The sequence below is a fragment of the Coregonus clupeaformis genome, unplaced genomic scaffold (genome assembly GCF_020615455.1).
Source record: "Coregonus clupeaformis isolate EN_2021a unplaced genomic scaffold, ASM2061545v1 scaf0754, whole genome shotgun sequence".
Lineage (NCBI taxonomy): Eukaryota > Metazoa > Chordata > Actinopteri > Salmoniformes > Salmonidae > Coregonus > Coregonus clupeaformis.
In genome coordinates, this window is record NW_025534209.1 from 96,720 (window position 1) to 113,347 (window position 16,628).

At 43.5% G+C, this 16,628-nt stretch overlaps 1 protein-coding gene across 2 annotated transcripts; it reads left to right on the forward strand.

The window, feature by feature from the left end:
- The first annotated feature begins 380 nt into the window (after positions 1–380).
- On the forward strand, positions 381–11,524 carry LOC121560187 (TLE family member 5). 2 transcript variants are annotated; one of them, XM_041873223.2, is made up of 8 exons: positions 381–1,167; positions 2,839–2,936; positions 3,097–3,160; positions 3,325–3,369; positions 4,005–4,067; positions 4,658–4,732; positions 5,004–5,177; positions 8,344–11,524. In XM_041873223.2, the coding sequence occupies exons 1-8, from the start codon at positions 1,141–1,143 to the stop codon at positions 8,428–8,430; spliced, it is 633 nt and encodes a 210-aa protein (XP_041729157.1). In that variant the 5' UTR covers positions 381–1,140; the 3' UTR covers positions 8,431–11,524. The 2 variants fall into 2 exon arrangements, with proteins under 2 accessions (XP_041729157.1, XP_041729158.1); XM_041873224.2 differs by having other exon boundaries at positions 383–1,167; positions 5,007–5,177.
- Positions 11,525–16,628: the final 5,104 nt, after the last annotated feature.

A 16,628-nucleotide genomic window follows, 5' to 3' on the forward strand; every position in this document is an offset into this window, starting at 1 on the left:
TGGACCTGGCCATTGTTTCATCAAAGAGGGTCTATACAATATGGCTCTTGGGTCTATATAGAGGTTTTCCATCCTCTTGATATTATTGAAATGCTGTCATCTCAGAATTGTCAGTTGTCATTTTGTGACTTCTGATAGTGAAATAGATGGAGTGCCACAGAATAGAAATAATCAGTGATGGCCATATTTCGTCAACATTATGAGGATCATGATTATGAAGTTATGGGAATGGGAATGGGGTGATTATACATTAAATGAGTAGGCTATTGTTATGAGTGTTAGGGAACCACCACATCACACATTTGTGGACGTAGCTAGTATGTGCGTGCATCATCAGGGGACAGTTCTGCACACCTTCCACCGGGGGCACACGACAGCAGCAACACTTCCGCAAACTGTAATTTTATACATTTGACATCTAAAATGGGCCTTCGGAGCGCCACCTCATTCTCTCATCACATGCAACGGCCGCTCATCGATGACTCGTACATTTTGTAGCGCAAGGGGTGGTTACAGATAGTAGTGAACCAAGGCTTGTTGTGTGTGGACATTAGCTAGCCAGCCAGCTAACGGTAGCTAGCTAGGTTGCTAACATATTGTGGAATTGAAGACGCTTTTCAAGAACAGATTTTCGACACACGATTGCCCCACTTGACAGTAGCTAGAATATCTACGAGGAACTGGACAATATATAAATCTGCTAGCTACGCTTACGGCGTTGGCTCGCTTCTCTTTGCTAAGATTTAGCTAGTTAGTTAGCTAACAAGAAAGGATATTCCAGTGACTTAGTCAACATTAATCATCTACCTAGCCAGATTTATTTTAAGATTCCTAGTAATCGGTGCCATATTATCTAACGTTACACGTCTTGGTGTTGAGCCTTTTTGGTACAATTTGTTGATTTTTTTATCAAGGAACCAAATCAAAACCAACGCTAGCTAGCCAACGTTGGTGAAACAATCACGACGCGAGACCGGGTAACTGATTTCCTAGATAACGTTAAGATAAATAGCTAGCCAGCTAACGTTAGTTAACGTAGCTGTCTAAAAAGCAAGAAAGGAAATACGCTATAGTTGTCCAAAATTGGGGTCTAGATATTTTTTATCCTGGTTGCTGAGGGACACCGATAAATCCATTGACATGATGTTTCCACAATCAAGACACTCGGTAAGTAGCTAACGTTAGCATAACTAGCTAGATGATAGCTATATTCTAGCTAGTTACAGTAGCAATTCAGCGTTATCAATGTAAGAATAAAGGGGGATATCTACGATGGGCATAGTTGTGGTATGTTTTCATTTGTGTTGATGGATTCAATCTATTGTCTGTCACGCGCCCCCGGCATTTGTTTACATTCCAGGCTAGGTCCTACCTTAGCTAGCTAGCCAATATTACTAACGTTAGCTACAGTAGTTTTCATTATGATCTTTACAAATGGATGTTTACCTTTATTAGCTAGTCTATAATACTATACTAAACGTTTGCAACTCATTAGTAATGTGACATATTGGAACAGGGATATCTCAGCTAGCTAGGTAAAGTGGCATGTGCTAACAAAACGTAGCCTAGCCAACGTTAGCTAGCTACTGGTAGCAAGCTCGCTAGATTGTAGAAAGCTAACACTTCTTAAGGGCATGTGGGATTAAGTCAGTTAATTCATACAATCCATGATTAAAAGTTATCCATTGAATCCTCAATCAAGGATTTGTCTTCAATGTAATCAAGGATCCAAATCAAAGTCCCAAGGACTTCCAGCAACTATGCCATGTGGGATCACAACAGAAGTGGATGTAATATACAGTAAAATGTGCCATTTAGCAGACTCTTTTATCCAAAGCAACTTATTCATGCGCACATTTTATGTGTGTGGCCCAGGGAATTGCATCTACAACCCTGGCGATGCAAGCACCACGCTCTACCAATTGTGCCATACAGGATTTTGGAGCTATATAACTTAGGCCTAAAGGTTTTTAAATTAATACTGGTACGCTAATGATGATAGTGGGTGGGAAATAATGTAGAATGTACCCGATTTGTTATGGTTGAGCCTATTTCGGTGCCTCTTCTTTCTCTTTGGCGTCCTACAGCCCCCTAGGCTGGGATCCTAGTTCACACTATCAGGGTTTGACCCTGCATAAACTTGTCCTCTCTCAATTCCAGGGATGACCAGCCCCTCCTGGAGAGCTGTGTGTGCTACTGGGTGTGCAGGCTTTTGCTCCAGCCCTACTAATCACCTCATCAGGACCTTGATTAGCTAAACCAAGTGTGTTTGTGTAGGGGCTGGAGCAAAAGCATTCACAGCCAGTAAGTCTCCAGGATGGTAGTTGTAGATCCCTGGTGTAATTTGGGTGGTGGCCTCCTTCCACCAGTCTGGAGTAGTAAAGCCTTGATGAGAAGATTAACACTGGATTATGGCTCTGACTCAGCCTGGGGTCATTCTAGTCAGTTGGTCACCTCTGGAAACTCTCATCTAACCCTGACCATACTCACAGACACACACATCCTCTCATCCTGTGCTGTAAAAGCCCAGAAAAACCCCTGCTATAAGGTTAATCTGAGAGCTCAATCCCTCTGTTACTAAACAAACAATACCACCCCCATCTGTCTCATACACACAGTCACAAACCGTGCCCGCCTCCTTTCTATCACACACACACACACAGATGTACGTCCCTTCTGATAAACATACAGTCCCACATACAGGGGGAGTGAAGAAATGCACATACAGAAGGGTAGGGAATTGAAACGCAGCTTCTCGCTGTTGATTGTCTGACTGTTTGTTGTTGTTGTCTTGGGGATTCTGACTTTTGCATTTGTTATTGTTGTGTTGTCCCCCAGGCTTCCTCCCAGTCCTCCCAGCCTCTCAAGTTCACCACCTCCGACTCCTGCGACCGCATCAAGGACGAGTTTCAGTTCCTACAAGCACAATACCATAGGTAACACTGAAACACACACGCTCAAAATACCCACCTACACATACCCACAAACACTCACGTCACTTACACTGTATGCACTCAGATTCCAACATGCACACACTCATATACACACACAAACACAGACATGTCCCTAACCAAATGTTGTCTCCTATCGAATCAGCTTGAAGATGGAGTGTGACAAGCTAGCTAGTGAGAAGTCAGAGATGCAGCGTCATTACATCATGGTGAGTGACCTCTTCTTTTACTTTTAGCCTACCTAGGATACACCTTGGCTATCGCTCCAATTCTCTCAGATATACACATGTGCATTGAGGGCTGGAAGTTGATTTGGAATTCTGCAGTAGGTTAAAGTATTACGTCACAAACCCCCCCAATCTTCTTTTTGCAGTACTACGAGATGTCTTATGGGCTGAACATCGAAATGCACAAACAGGTCAATTATTTTCTCTCATTCTCTCCCTCTGTTTTAGCCCTCCTCTCTCTTTCCCCTTCCTCTCTCCCCCTCATTCCTCTCTCTTTCCCCCCCCCTCTCTCTCTCCCCCCCTCTCTTTCTTTATCTCTCCCTCTCTCTTTTCCCCTCCTCTCTCTCCTGTACTGTGTCGTATGGTAAAGCCAGTGTTGTATTCTGACCATAGAGATAGTTAGAGTACGCAACATTGTATCCTTCCCATTATGGCGTCTGTGAGAGCATTGGCACCATTGAGGCCATCTCCATTTTGAAGTAGTACATTTTCTTTTACTACTACTTCTGAGTTGGTTAACAAACTGAAAGGGTGCATACGGCCACATAGAATGTGTTGTTTGAACCGGTATAAAGCCAAGGTTGGCGATTTACTGCCACCTGCAGTAATGAAACGTTTCCTCACAAGTATAATTAATTGGCTGATCCCTCCTGATGACCTGGATGGAATTATGTGATCCTTCCTTAACCCATAGGAAGTCCCACCCAGCTGACTACTTCATAATGGTGAGAGTCCTCAATGGCGCTGGCCATGCTAAAACGGCCTTTGGGCACTAGAATCCTCTCTCTATGATTCTGACTGTCGGTCTGTCTCTTCTTCTCCCCAGGCTGAGATCGTGAAGAGACTAAACGGGATCTGTGCTCAGGTGCTCCCCTACCTATCTCAAGAGGTATTACACCCTCCTCACTACACTATTTTCCTAGGATAACATAATCTCATATCAACATGCTGTACAATGTCAATCTATTTCATTCTGTACAATAGCTAAATGTGTTTAGGGATGTAGCTCAGTTGGTAAAGCATGGCGTTTGCAACGCCAGGGTTGTGGGTTCGATTCCCACGGGGGGCCAGTATGAAATAAAAATGTTTTTATGTAAGTCGCTCTGGGTAAGAGCGTCTGCTAAAAAATGACTTTAAAAAAAAGAAGAAGAAAAAAGAAGCCTTACTCCTGCTCTGACTGTGTAAAATGCTTCACAACATCAACTGAGCTAAAACTTCATCAGAGAACACACACAGGAGAGAAGCCTTACTCCTGCTCTGACTGTGGGGCAAGTTTCTCTCAACTTGGCAACTTAATCCTTCTACCCCCCCTTACCCCACCCCAAAAAAAAAAATATATATATATATATATATATATTGTAAAGTGGTTGTCCCACTGGCTATCATAAGGTGAATGCACCAACTTGTAAGTCGCTCTGGATAAGAGCGTCTGCTAAATGATGAAAATGTAAAATGTGTTTGGATGTGTGTGTGTTGCAGCACCAGCAGCAGGTCCTAGGGGCCATAGAGAGAGCCAAGCAGGTCACTCCTCCTGAGATGAACTCTATCATACGGGTAGGCTGGTGTGTGTGTTAACGGTGTGTCTATTGACCGTGTGTGTTAACAGTACGTGTGTGTGAGAACCGTGTGTATGAATATGTGTATAGGCCTCCTGTAGCTCAGTTGGTAGAGCATGGCGCTTGCAATGCCAGGGTTGTGGGTTCGATTCCCACGGGGGGCCAGTATGAAAAATGTATACACTCACTAACTGTAAGTCGCTCTGGATAAGAGCGTCTGCTAAATGACTAAAATGTATATAACCATGTATATCTGTGTGTGCGTTTAGCAGCAGCTCCAGGTGCACCAGTTGTCTCAGCTTCAGGGCTTGGGCCTCCCAACGATGGCCCCTCTCCCCATGGGTCTGTCTGCTCCTAGCCTCCCTCCAACTTCCAGCGCCGGACTGATGTCCCTGTCCTCCATCCTGGCCTCGCACTCCCACTCACAGGCAGCACATGCACAGGTAACACACACACACCTGACCCAGGAGGCACACACACCTCACACGGGTAACACACACACACCTCACACGGGTAACACACACCTCACATGGGTAACACACACCTCACACGGGTAACACACACCTCACACGGGTAACACACACCTCACACGGGTAACACACACCTCACACGGGTAACACACACCTCACACGGGTAACACACACACCTCACACGGGTAACACACACCTCACACGGGTAACACACACACCTCACACGGGTAACACACACCTCACACGGGTAACACACACCTCACACGGGTAACACACACCTCACACGGGTAACACACACCTCACACGGGTAACACACACACCTCACACGGGTAACACACACCTCACCACGGGTAACACACACCTCACACGGGTAACACACACCTCACACGGGTAACACACACCTCACACGGGTAACACACACACCTCACACGGGTAACACACACCTCACACGGGTAACACACACCTCACACGGGTAACACACACCTCACACGGGTAACACACACCTCACACGGGTAACACACACCTCACACGGGTAACACACACACCTCACACAGGCAACACACTCCTCCAGGGCTCTACAGTGTGACCATTTCACTCGCATATGTGACTAAAAATAAATGTGCGCGAACTGCAAAAATGAAGTATCCGTGCGAGTGGCGATTTCTACCCTCAAAACCAATACTGCCGTTTTGTTTCGTGGTTGGTAATCGCACAAAGAACTACGAATACCATAATGCAACACACAGCACAATTAGCTAATCGTAGCTTAATGTAGTCAGTAGGCTGGAAACGCAAGGCTTTGAATAGCTACCATGAGAGGATCTGCATTGGCTTCTTTCAGGAGAAGGATGAAGAGGATCACCATTTATTTTAAAGCTGCACTATGCAGAAATCGCTCCACCTGGTTGCAAACATTTTAATTGTTTGCCTCATTTCAGTTTGTGACAAAACAAGCAAGTATAGTGTAGAGAATCATCGTACAATCTAAACCGCTGAAAATATTATATTTTCAGCAGTTTTGAAGCTGGTGTACAAAACCGAAAGTAAAAGATGCAAAAAACTAAACTTAAGAACAGGAAGCATAGAAATAGGGTACATAGAACATATCTACCACTTCTTAGACTTGAATTCAATGAGAATGTCAGATCTATAACTCACATTTCTATGTGAATTTGGTCGGGTCGCCCCAAAAGTTACATATTGCAGCTTTAAGCGACAAGCTCAACAACAGGAGCCCGATGAGTCTGCCAGTGATACTGATGTTGACGTGGATGTGGCTGAGCCCATGGTCGTCGAGCCACCAGCAACACAAGAAGACCAAGCTAGCACTAGTAGTGACGTTAGCACCGATGTTGCTCTGCTAACCAGTGCCACTGCCAGCTGGAAGCATACAAGTACAGCGAACAGTGGGAAAAAGCTTTCCCGTGGTTGGAGTTTGAAGGTGAATCAAAGCTTATGTTTAGCAAGTATTGTAAATTGGTTGATGATGTCATTGGAAACCCTTATCTTCCTCTCTCTTTTTCTACCATTTACATTTACGTCATTTAGCAGACGCTGTTATCCAGAGCGACTTACAAATTGGTGCATTCAACTACCAAACATAGAAATGCGCTATTTTCACATGTTGGTATAGTGCTGGAGATGATGAATATGAAGTTGAAATATTGTGAAGTGGAAAGACACTGTTAAACACAACACGTCAAAAAGCACATCTCATCAAGACCAACAATACTCGGGGCGCTTCAATCGGCTGTGAGGAGGCAGGTGAATATTTCAGAAGAAGAGATAAGAATTAAAATGTAAATTCAATATATTGTCCATGAGTAATTCTTGTGGTTCCATGATGATGAGGTCATTGTGCCAGCCCTAGAGACATCCCAACACTACCTCCACTACTTTTCATTGGACGCCTACATTTTCTATTTAGGCCCACGTGTTTTCTTTGTATAAAATGGCAGCGTAGAGCCCTGACCTCCCACACTGAACACACCCCTACAGGTAACATACACACACCCCTACAGGTAACATACACACACCTCTACAGGTAACATACACACACCCCTACAGGTAACATACACACACCCCTACAGGTAACATACACACACCCCTACAGGTAACATACACACACCCCTACAGGTAACATACACACACCCCTACAGGTAACATACACACACCCCTACAGGTAACATACACACACCCCTACAGGTAACATACACACACCCCTACAGGTAACATACACACACCCCTACAGGTAACATACACACACCTCTACAGGTAACATACACACACCCCTACAGGTAACATACACACACCTCTACAGGTAACATACACACACCCTACAGGTAACATACACACACCCTCTACAGGTAACATACACACACCCCTACAGGTAACATACACACACCTCTACAGGTAACATACACACACCCCTACAGGTAACATACACACACCCCTACAGGTAACATACACACACCTCTACAGGTAACATACACACACCCCTACAGGTAACATACACACACCCCTACAGGTAACATACACACACACCCCTACAGGTAACATACACACACCCCTACAGGTAACATACACACACCCCTACAGGTAACATACACACACCTCTACAGGTAACATACACACACCCTCTACAGGTAACATACACACACACCCCTACAGGTAACATACACACACCCCCCTACAGGTAACATACACACACCTCTACAGGTAACATACACACACCTCTACAGGTAACATACACACACCCCTACAGGTAACATACACACACCCCTACAGGTAACATACACACACCTCTACAGGTAACATACACACACACCCCTACAGGTAACATACACACACCCCTACAGGTAACATACACACACCTCTACAGGTAACATACACACACCCCTACAGGTAACATACACACACCCCTACAGGTAACATACACACACCTCTACAGGTAACATACACACACCCCTACAGGTAACATACACACACCCCTACAGGTAACATACACACACCTCTACAGGTAACATACACACACCCCTACAGGTAACATACACACACCTCTACAGGTAATAAACACAAATGACAGTTTACGACTCTCTTCCACTCCTTGTGTTTTGTTCTCTGGTCTCCTCCCCACTAGGCTCAGGCCCAGCTGGCTAAAGAAGACAAGGCCAGAGATGCAGCAGAGAGAGAACAGAGGGAAGAGGACGGAGACAAGTCCGACTGATGGAGGAGTGTGGATGGGGAGGAGTGGAGAGAGGGGTGAGGGTGAGACAAGTTGGACTGATGGACAACCAGGAGTGGATCTACTGTGGGAGGGCTAAGGGGAGGGGAGGGGACTGAGGGTGGGTGAGAAGGTAGTTGAGTGTTGGTACAGTAGGTGTCACCCTGTGGTTCAGCTCTTTAGAGTAACTCTCTGGGCCTCCACTCCACTCCATCGCTTTCTTTTCTTTCTTTTTAATCTTTTCTTATCATCTAATCAGTTTGTGTCACCAAGCCTGTTGGACAGGTCTCCCCTGTTTTGATTCCTTCCTCTTTTTCTTTCCTCCTCTGTTCACTATTGCCGCTGACAACCCATTGCCAACAGATACTACCCTGACCTTTAACCCAGAGATGCGGACTCGAGTCACGTGACTTGGACATTCTATGACTTGAGACTTGACTTGGCAAAAAGAAACAAACACTTGCCACTCGACTTCGACTTCAGCATCTATGACTGGAGATTTAACTTGGATGAGCTGAATGAGTCGAGAGACTCGATTTGTCATCTCCCTCACAATGTAGGCCTATCTGTCCTACATATCTGAGTGCTGCAGGTTCTTTGCGTTTTGTTCTGTCTTCACCAATCATTTTCACGGAAATCACAGCTCTCGCAGGCCGGGCAAAAGCACGTTGTCTAGCAAAGCGCGCGGCGCTCTCCACTGTCCTGCGGTATTTATTTAGCAAACGTGATAACACCACTCCTGACAAACACAAGCAAGAACTCTAGACAGAAATGTTACAGCAGCCTACACCTAAACTGTATAGGAAGAAAATGAGATGATTTCTCAGTCTGATCAACTAGGCTACTGATAATAGCTGCAGCCCACAGCTGCATAGGCTACAACCAATGTGCCCTGTCCCCTCTTGCCCTCTGGCCAGGGTAAACAAAGTGGTAATGTTACATAGCCTATTTATAGCCCATTTATTTGTGTTAGGAGAAAATGTGAATGTGATCACATTTGGTTTAGGCTATATTCAAACATGGACTGGCTAGGCTACCTTGACCTTTTTCAATCCAAAATGATTAATTGAAATTAATCAAACAATACTACTGATAAAATGGACTGTGTGAGTTACTTTTTAATTATAGTTGCAGAGGCCTACACGATGCAAACCTGCATAAAGCAAGCTCAGCCCAATGAGTTCTATTGTCCAATTGCAGTGGTTGTCTGTGTAAAGGAAACCCCCCTGTTAGTCTAGTTTTTAAATATAATTAATATGAACAAGTACAAGGATTCTGCAGTTTGACAGGGTTTTCATCCTCCCTAGGGCCAGGAGTCTTTTTTAAAATAAAACAAAAACAAAAAATATGTGGCCTGATTAGAAAATCTTGGGTCCCACTCCCATCATTGCAGTTTGTAAAACACTGCAATGAAATTAGCATAAAACACTTAACCATTGACTTGAGGACTCGAAACCCAAAATTAGGGACTTGTGACTTGACTCGACCTGAGCTGTGGGAATTGACTTGAGACTTGCCCGTTATTTCTTGGGACTTGACTCAAGACTCTAAGCTTAAAACTTGAGACTTGCTTAGGACTTGCAAAATTGTGACTTGGTCCCATCTCAGCTCTAACCCTTTAACCCCTAACCTCTATTCCTCTTCTCCTGGTATATGTTGCCCTTTGGCTCAGATTTAAACGATCAAAACCTTTGATCAGTGTCTAGGGACACCTTCCTCTTCCTCCTATAGGTCTCTGCTGATTGGATGCAGAGTTAGTGCTAACTCTGCTCACTGATCTCATAGACAGTGTTCTGAAAGGGTCACTTGATTAAGACGCAGTCAAGTGTAAAAGTCATAGGAGCTAGAGTGAGTGTGTGTGCAAACGTACGTTTTATTTTTATGAAGCACCTTTTGTATTCTCCCTCCCTCCCGCCCCTGTCTGTCCACTCTCTTAACTGACCAAGTCTATGGTCCAGTCCCAAATCAACCCCTAGCCCCTAGGCACTTTCCCCTAGACAGAGGAAGTGTCCGAGGGGTAAGGGTTGATCCTGGACGGGGCCTAAATCTAACGGGACCTAAACTTCACTTCAATCATGTGCTCATTCAGATCAGTTCCTATTGGTGGAAAGGGAGAGGAATACATTTGCCTATGTCGTTCTGTTGGTTAGCATAGCACTTGGAGCTAGAATGTGTGGTGAGCGAGCATGGTGCCAAACCGTTGAGCACAGCCGTAGCGCACTAACCTATAACCTACCCGGAGACGCATAACTGTGTCTTTCTAATTTGAGGCGATAAGGTGTAGTTCTTCTCCAGGACAGTAGGTGGCAGCAATGCCAAACCAGACCCAGGGCTCTATTCAATCAAACCCCCATTTCAGTATTTACACAGAAGCTATTTCCCCCGATGGGTTAAATTGAAATCACAGGACCCGAAATACCTACTACTACTGCCAGGTAGAGTCCCCTTACAGGTAGATGCTTCAAGTTTTCAGAATAAGAAGTGTGTGTTCGGGCAGTAGTTTGTAAACCAAGACACTGTAAACTTTGCTATGGCAGGTTTGATTGAATTTAGAGCAAAACTCGGACATGAATGGTTTGTGTGTTTCTGTTGTGAAGGGCCCATTTATATACGTATATAACTATATCAATATACATATATACTTTTTTAAGCATTTTTGTATGTTTCAAAGCTGCTTTTAGTGTGTATGCGTGTGATGGAAGACGACGTTTCAGTGTAGCGTGTGTATTATGCGATGTGCTATGGAAAGAGAGGTACTATCCAATAACCCCCCCCCCTCCCTCCTCTCCTGCCCCCTTGACAATGCTGAGGAAATGTCGCCTCCTTGTTGAGCTTTGTAAATGTAATTTTAAAAACTCTTTATTTTGTCGTTGTATGTGAAACTTCATAAGCGTGTACTTGGCGATAATGTATGTCATCTGTGTTATGGAAAAACCAATACTTATAGCTTCATTTAAAAGAAAAGACGTGACGGGGAAAAGTCAAATCTAAAGTAAACCAACCAAACAGAAACATTGACTACACAACATGACTGAAAGAAGCACTCAGCAGTAAGGAAATGTCTATGGTGCCTTACAAATAAATGACTCAACGGAGAGACTGTTTCTAGTGGTTTTTGTATTTGTGTGTCTGTATTTGTTTGCCTGTTTGCATACAATAATGCCTGTGGGGCTACTACAAAGCAGTATCAATGAGTTAGCCAGGTAACCTTGATAAACAACTATAAATAATAGTTGATTTTCGAGTTAAGAAAGCTTAAATTAACTTGCAAAAGTATTGACCCCTTGGATTTCTTCACATTTTTTGTTACAAAGTGGGATTCAAATGTATTTAATTGTCATTTTTTGTCAACAATCTACACAAAATACTTTGTCAAAGAGAAATGTGAACCGTTAAAAAAAAAAAGATAAAATGTAATGACCAAATATAGTCGTTGCATAAGTATTCAGCTCCCTGAGTCAATACATGTTAGAAACACCTTTGGCATCGATTACAGCTGTGAGTCTTTTTTGGTAAGTCTATAAGAGCTTTCCACACCAGCATTGTGCAATATTTGCCCATTACTCTTTTCCAAATTCTTCAAGTTCTGTCAAGATGTTGGGGATCATGGCTATACAGCAATTTAAGTCTTGCAATAGATTTAAGCAGATTTTAAGTCAAAACTAACTTGGCCACTCAGGAACCTTCAATGTCTTCTTGGTAAGCGACTCCAGTGTAAATTTGGCCTTGTGTTGTAGGTTATTGTCCTGCTTAAAGGTGAATTCCTCTCCCATTCGCTGGTGTGAAGCAGGTTTTCCTCTAGGATTTTGCCTGTGCTTAGCTCCATACCATTTTCTTTTTATCCTGAAAAACTCCCCAGAATTTGCCGATGTCAAGCATACCCATACCATGATGCAGCCACCACCATGCTTGAAAATAAGGAGGCACTTACTCCGCGATGTTGTGTTGGCTTTACATTTAGGCCCCAAAATGTATTCCTTTGCAGTATTACATTAGTGCCTTGTTGCTCACAAGATGCAATTGCCTCATGGTAACATCCCTGAGCAGTTTCATTCCTGACCTGCAGCTATTCAGAAGGACGACTGTATATTTGATGTGTCTGGGTGGCTTAATACATAATCCACAGCGTAATTATTAACTTGACCATGCTTAGAGATATTCAATGTCTGATTTGTTATTGTTACCCATCTACCAATCACTGCCCTTCTTGATGAGGCTTTTGAAAAGCTCCCTGGTCTTTGTAGTTGAATCTGTGTTTGAAATTCAATCCTTGACTGAGGGACCTTACAGATGTCGTATTTATGGGGGACAGAGGAAGGGTTAGTCATTCTAAAATCATGTCAAGCCCTATTATTTCACGCAGAGTGAGTCCATGAAACAAGTGATTTGCTAAGCCAAATTGTACTACTGAACTAATTTAGGCTTGCCTGAACAAAGGGGCTGAATGCTTATGCAATTACTATATTTTAGTTATGAATTTTTTTATCCACTTTGACAGGTTATGTAGATTGTTGACAAAAATATATTTTAATCCCACTTTGTAACACAATGTGAAGAAATCCAAGGGGTCTGAATACTTTTGCAAGGCACTGTGTTTTTGGTTGATGAGTCAATTATAGTGCCTTCAGAAAGTATTCATACCCCTTGACTTATTCCACATTGTGTTACAGCCTGAATTCAAAATTGATTAAATAGATTTTTTTTTCTCACCCTTCTACACACAATACCCCATAACGACAAAAGGAAGACATGTTTTCAGAACTTTTTGCAAATGTATTGAAAATGAAATACAGAAATATCTCATTTACATAAGTATTCACACCCCTCAGGTGCATCCACTTTTCTTAGATCGTCCTTGTGACGTCCCTACAACTTAATTGGAGTCCACCTGTGGCCAATTCAATTGTTTGGACATGAGTTAGAAAGAAACACACCTGGTCTATATAAGGTCCCACAGTTGACAGTGCATGTCAGAGCAGAAACTATACCCTGAAGTCCAAGGAACTATCCGTAGATCTCCTCAATATAACTGTGACGAGGCATATATCTGGGGGAAGGGTATAAAACAATTTCTAGAGTGTTGAACGTTTCCAAGAGCACAGTGGTATCCATCATTGGGAAATTGAAAAAATATGGAACTACCCAGACTCTGCTTAGAGCTGGCTGTCTGACCAAACTGAGGAACCAGGCAAGAAGGACCTTGGTCAGGGAAATGACCAAGAACCCAATGACCACTAACAGAACTACAGAGTTCCTTGGCTGAGATGGGAGAACTTGCCAGAAGGACAACAGTATCTACAGCACTTCACCCATCTGAGCTTTATGGGAGAGTGGCCATATGGAAGCCATCCCTGAGAAAAAGGCACATGACGGCACACCTGGAGTTTGCAGAAAGACAGAGCATAAGGCAAAAGATTCTGTGGTCTGATGAGACAAAAATGTAACTCTTTGGCCTGAATGCATATTAACACCATCCCTTCCGTTAAACATGGTGGTAGCAGCATCATGCTATGGGGATGCTTTTCAGAGGCAGGGACTGGGAGACTGGTAAGGATAGAGAGAACAATAAATGAAGCCAAATACAGGCAAATCCTTGATGAGAAGCTGCTTCAGATTGCAAATGACAGACCGGGGGTGAAGATTTACATTTCAACAGGACAATGACCCAAAGCAATGCTGGAATGGCTTCAGAACAAGAATGTGAAGTCATTGAGTGGCCCAGCCAAAGCCCAGACTTGAATCCCATTGAAAATCAGTGGAAAGACTTGATTGTTGTTCACCACTGCTTCCTATCTAATTTAACAGAGCTTGAGAAAATCCCCAAATCCAGAAGACAAAGCTGATAGACATACCCAAGAGGACTCAGAGCTGTAAATCGCCACTAAAGGTACTTGCTTCTACAAAGTATTGACTCGGGGTGTGAATACTTATGTAAATTGTATTTTCTGTATTTCATTTTCAATATATTTGCAGACATTTCTAAAAGCATGTTTTCACTTCGTCACAAAGTATTGTGTGTAGATGTGTGAGAAACAATTGAATCCATTTTGAATTCAGGCTGTAACACAAAGTGGAATAAGTCAAGGGGTATGAATACTTTCTGAATGCGAATGCCCATTTCAAGCTTATCTTTAAAAAAAACAGAATAAACCCTCAGGATATTGACGCAAATTAGCTGGCAAACTCATTTATTCTGCTTGTAGTATACCCCTACGGAGTTTGTTTTCCAACTGACAGAGGTATCCCACAACCCCCCCAGTCTGGACATGCCTGCAGCATCGTGGAGTTCCACTGTTGTCAACAGGATAGTGTTTCACCTGAGTACATCCAAGTACATGTTGGTGTAGCAAAAATATTTTTTTAAATGCAGGTTAGAATAACTAACGTGGCAGGTTAGAATAATTAACGTAGCAGGTTAGGAGAATGAGGTTAAGGTTAGGAAAAGGGTTAGGCCTAGCAAATATTCTACAGTTGTCAACAACTTAGCCCCAACGTGACATCTAGATGGCTAAGCACTGGTAGCCACAAACGTACAACCATCAGTATCATGACACTGTCTGTTCTTACGAGGAAGCGCATAGAGTATACAAGAAGAGAGTCTTTGTCTGCGAGGACCACCCAAACTAACATCATTTTTTAAATCATGCCCAGGGCTTTATAGCAACCCTGGTTGAGGTACAGTGAATTTATACCTGCACCTTTTTCAGCAACTATTCCCTCATTAGGCTACAGAATCCACTAACACACACTCGCTTTAATAAACATTTTCAAAAATCAGTCAGATGCAAAAAGGGCATATTATTTCATCTTTATGTATAAACTACAAAAAAAGCAACAGATAGAAATAAAACAAATTGAAATAAAGCTATGACAACATGTGCAATGTCTTCTACACAGGGTCTGGTGTGCCATCACTCCAACCAAACATTTGGAAAGTCCTAGTGAATGACTTGGATGAATCCATGAAGTTGAAGACGTCCTATCCATTCATTTCATCCGTCTACCCATCCCTCCACAGCAGTAACTCTGTGGTTCTGCATGCACTTTCGTCACAGCATGAGTTGTCCGATTATAAAGGAAAGTCACTTCAATAAAATCAAGTTCCATTTTCCTCCTCATCAAGTAGAAATACACACAGTTGATTGCAGCTACAGTTTCAGTTACAGACAAGCTTATTAAGGATTAGTGTGGATACAATCAAATACACTACATGGCCAAAAGTAGGTGGACACCCCTTCAAATTAGTGGATTTGTCTATTTTAGCCACACCCATTGCTGACAGGTGGAAAAATTGAGCATACAGCCATGCAATCTCCATAGACTGGCAGTAGAATGGCCGTACTGAAAAGCTCAGTAACTTTCAACTTGGCACCGTCATAGGATGCCACCTTTCCAACAAGTCAGTTCGTCAAATTTCTGCCCTGCTAGATCTGCCCCGGTCAACTGTAAGTACTGTTATTGTGAGTGGAAACATCTAGGAGCAACAACGGCTCAGCCGCAAAGTGGTAGGCCACACAAGCTCACAGAACGGGACCGCCGAGTATTGAAGCGCCTAGCGCGTAAAAATCGTTTGTCCTCGGTTGCAACACTCATTACCGCATTCCAAACTGCCTCTGGAAGCAACATCAGCATGAGAACTGTTCATTGGGAACTTCATGAATTGGGTTTCCACACAAGCCTAAGATCACCATGCGCAATGCCAAGCGTTGGCTGGAGTGGTGTAAAGCTCGCCGCCATTGGACTCTGGAGCAGTAGAAACGCGTTCTCTGGAGTGATAAATCACGCTTCACCATCTGGCAGTCCGACGGACAAATCTGGGTTTGGCAGATGCCAGGAGAACGCTACCTGCCCGAATGCATAGTGCCAACTGTAAAGTTTGGTGGATGAGGAATAATGGTCTAGGGCTGTTTTTCATGGTTCGGGCTATGCCCCTTAGTTCCAGTGAAGGGAAATCAATGACATTCTAGAAATTCTGTGCTTACAACATTGTGGCAACAGTTTGGGGAAGGCCCTTTCCTATTTCAGCATGACAATGCCCCCGTGCACAAAGCGAGGTCCATACAGAAATGGTTTGTCGAGATCAGTGTGGAAGAAGTTGACTGGCCTGCACAGAGCCCTGACCTCAACCCCATCGAACATCTTTGGGGTGAATTGGAACACCGACTGCGAGCCGGGCATAATCGCCCAACATCAGTGTCCAA

Bases quoted from the DNA above. Each gene is read 5' to 3' on its own strand.
- LOC121560187 (XM_041873223.2), top strand. From the start codon at position 1,141: ATGATGTTTCCACAATCAAGACACTCG. The intron at 4,068-4,657 runs GTATTACACCCT...TGTGTGTTGCAG, and splicing joins TCCCCTACCTATCTCAAGAG to CACCAGCAGCAGGTCCTAGG. The intron at 5,178-8,343 runs GTAACACACACA...CCTCCCCACTAG, and splicing joins CACAGGCAGCACATGCACAG to GCTCAGGCCCAGCTGGCTAA.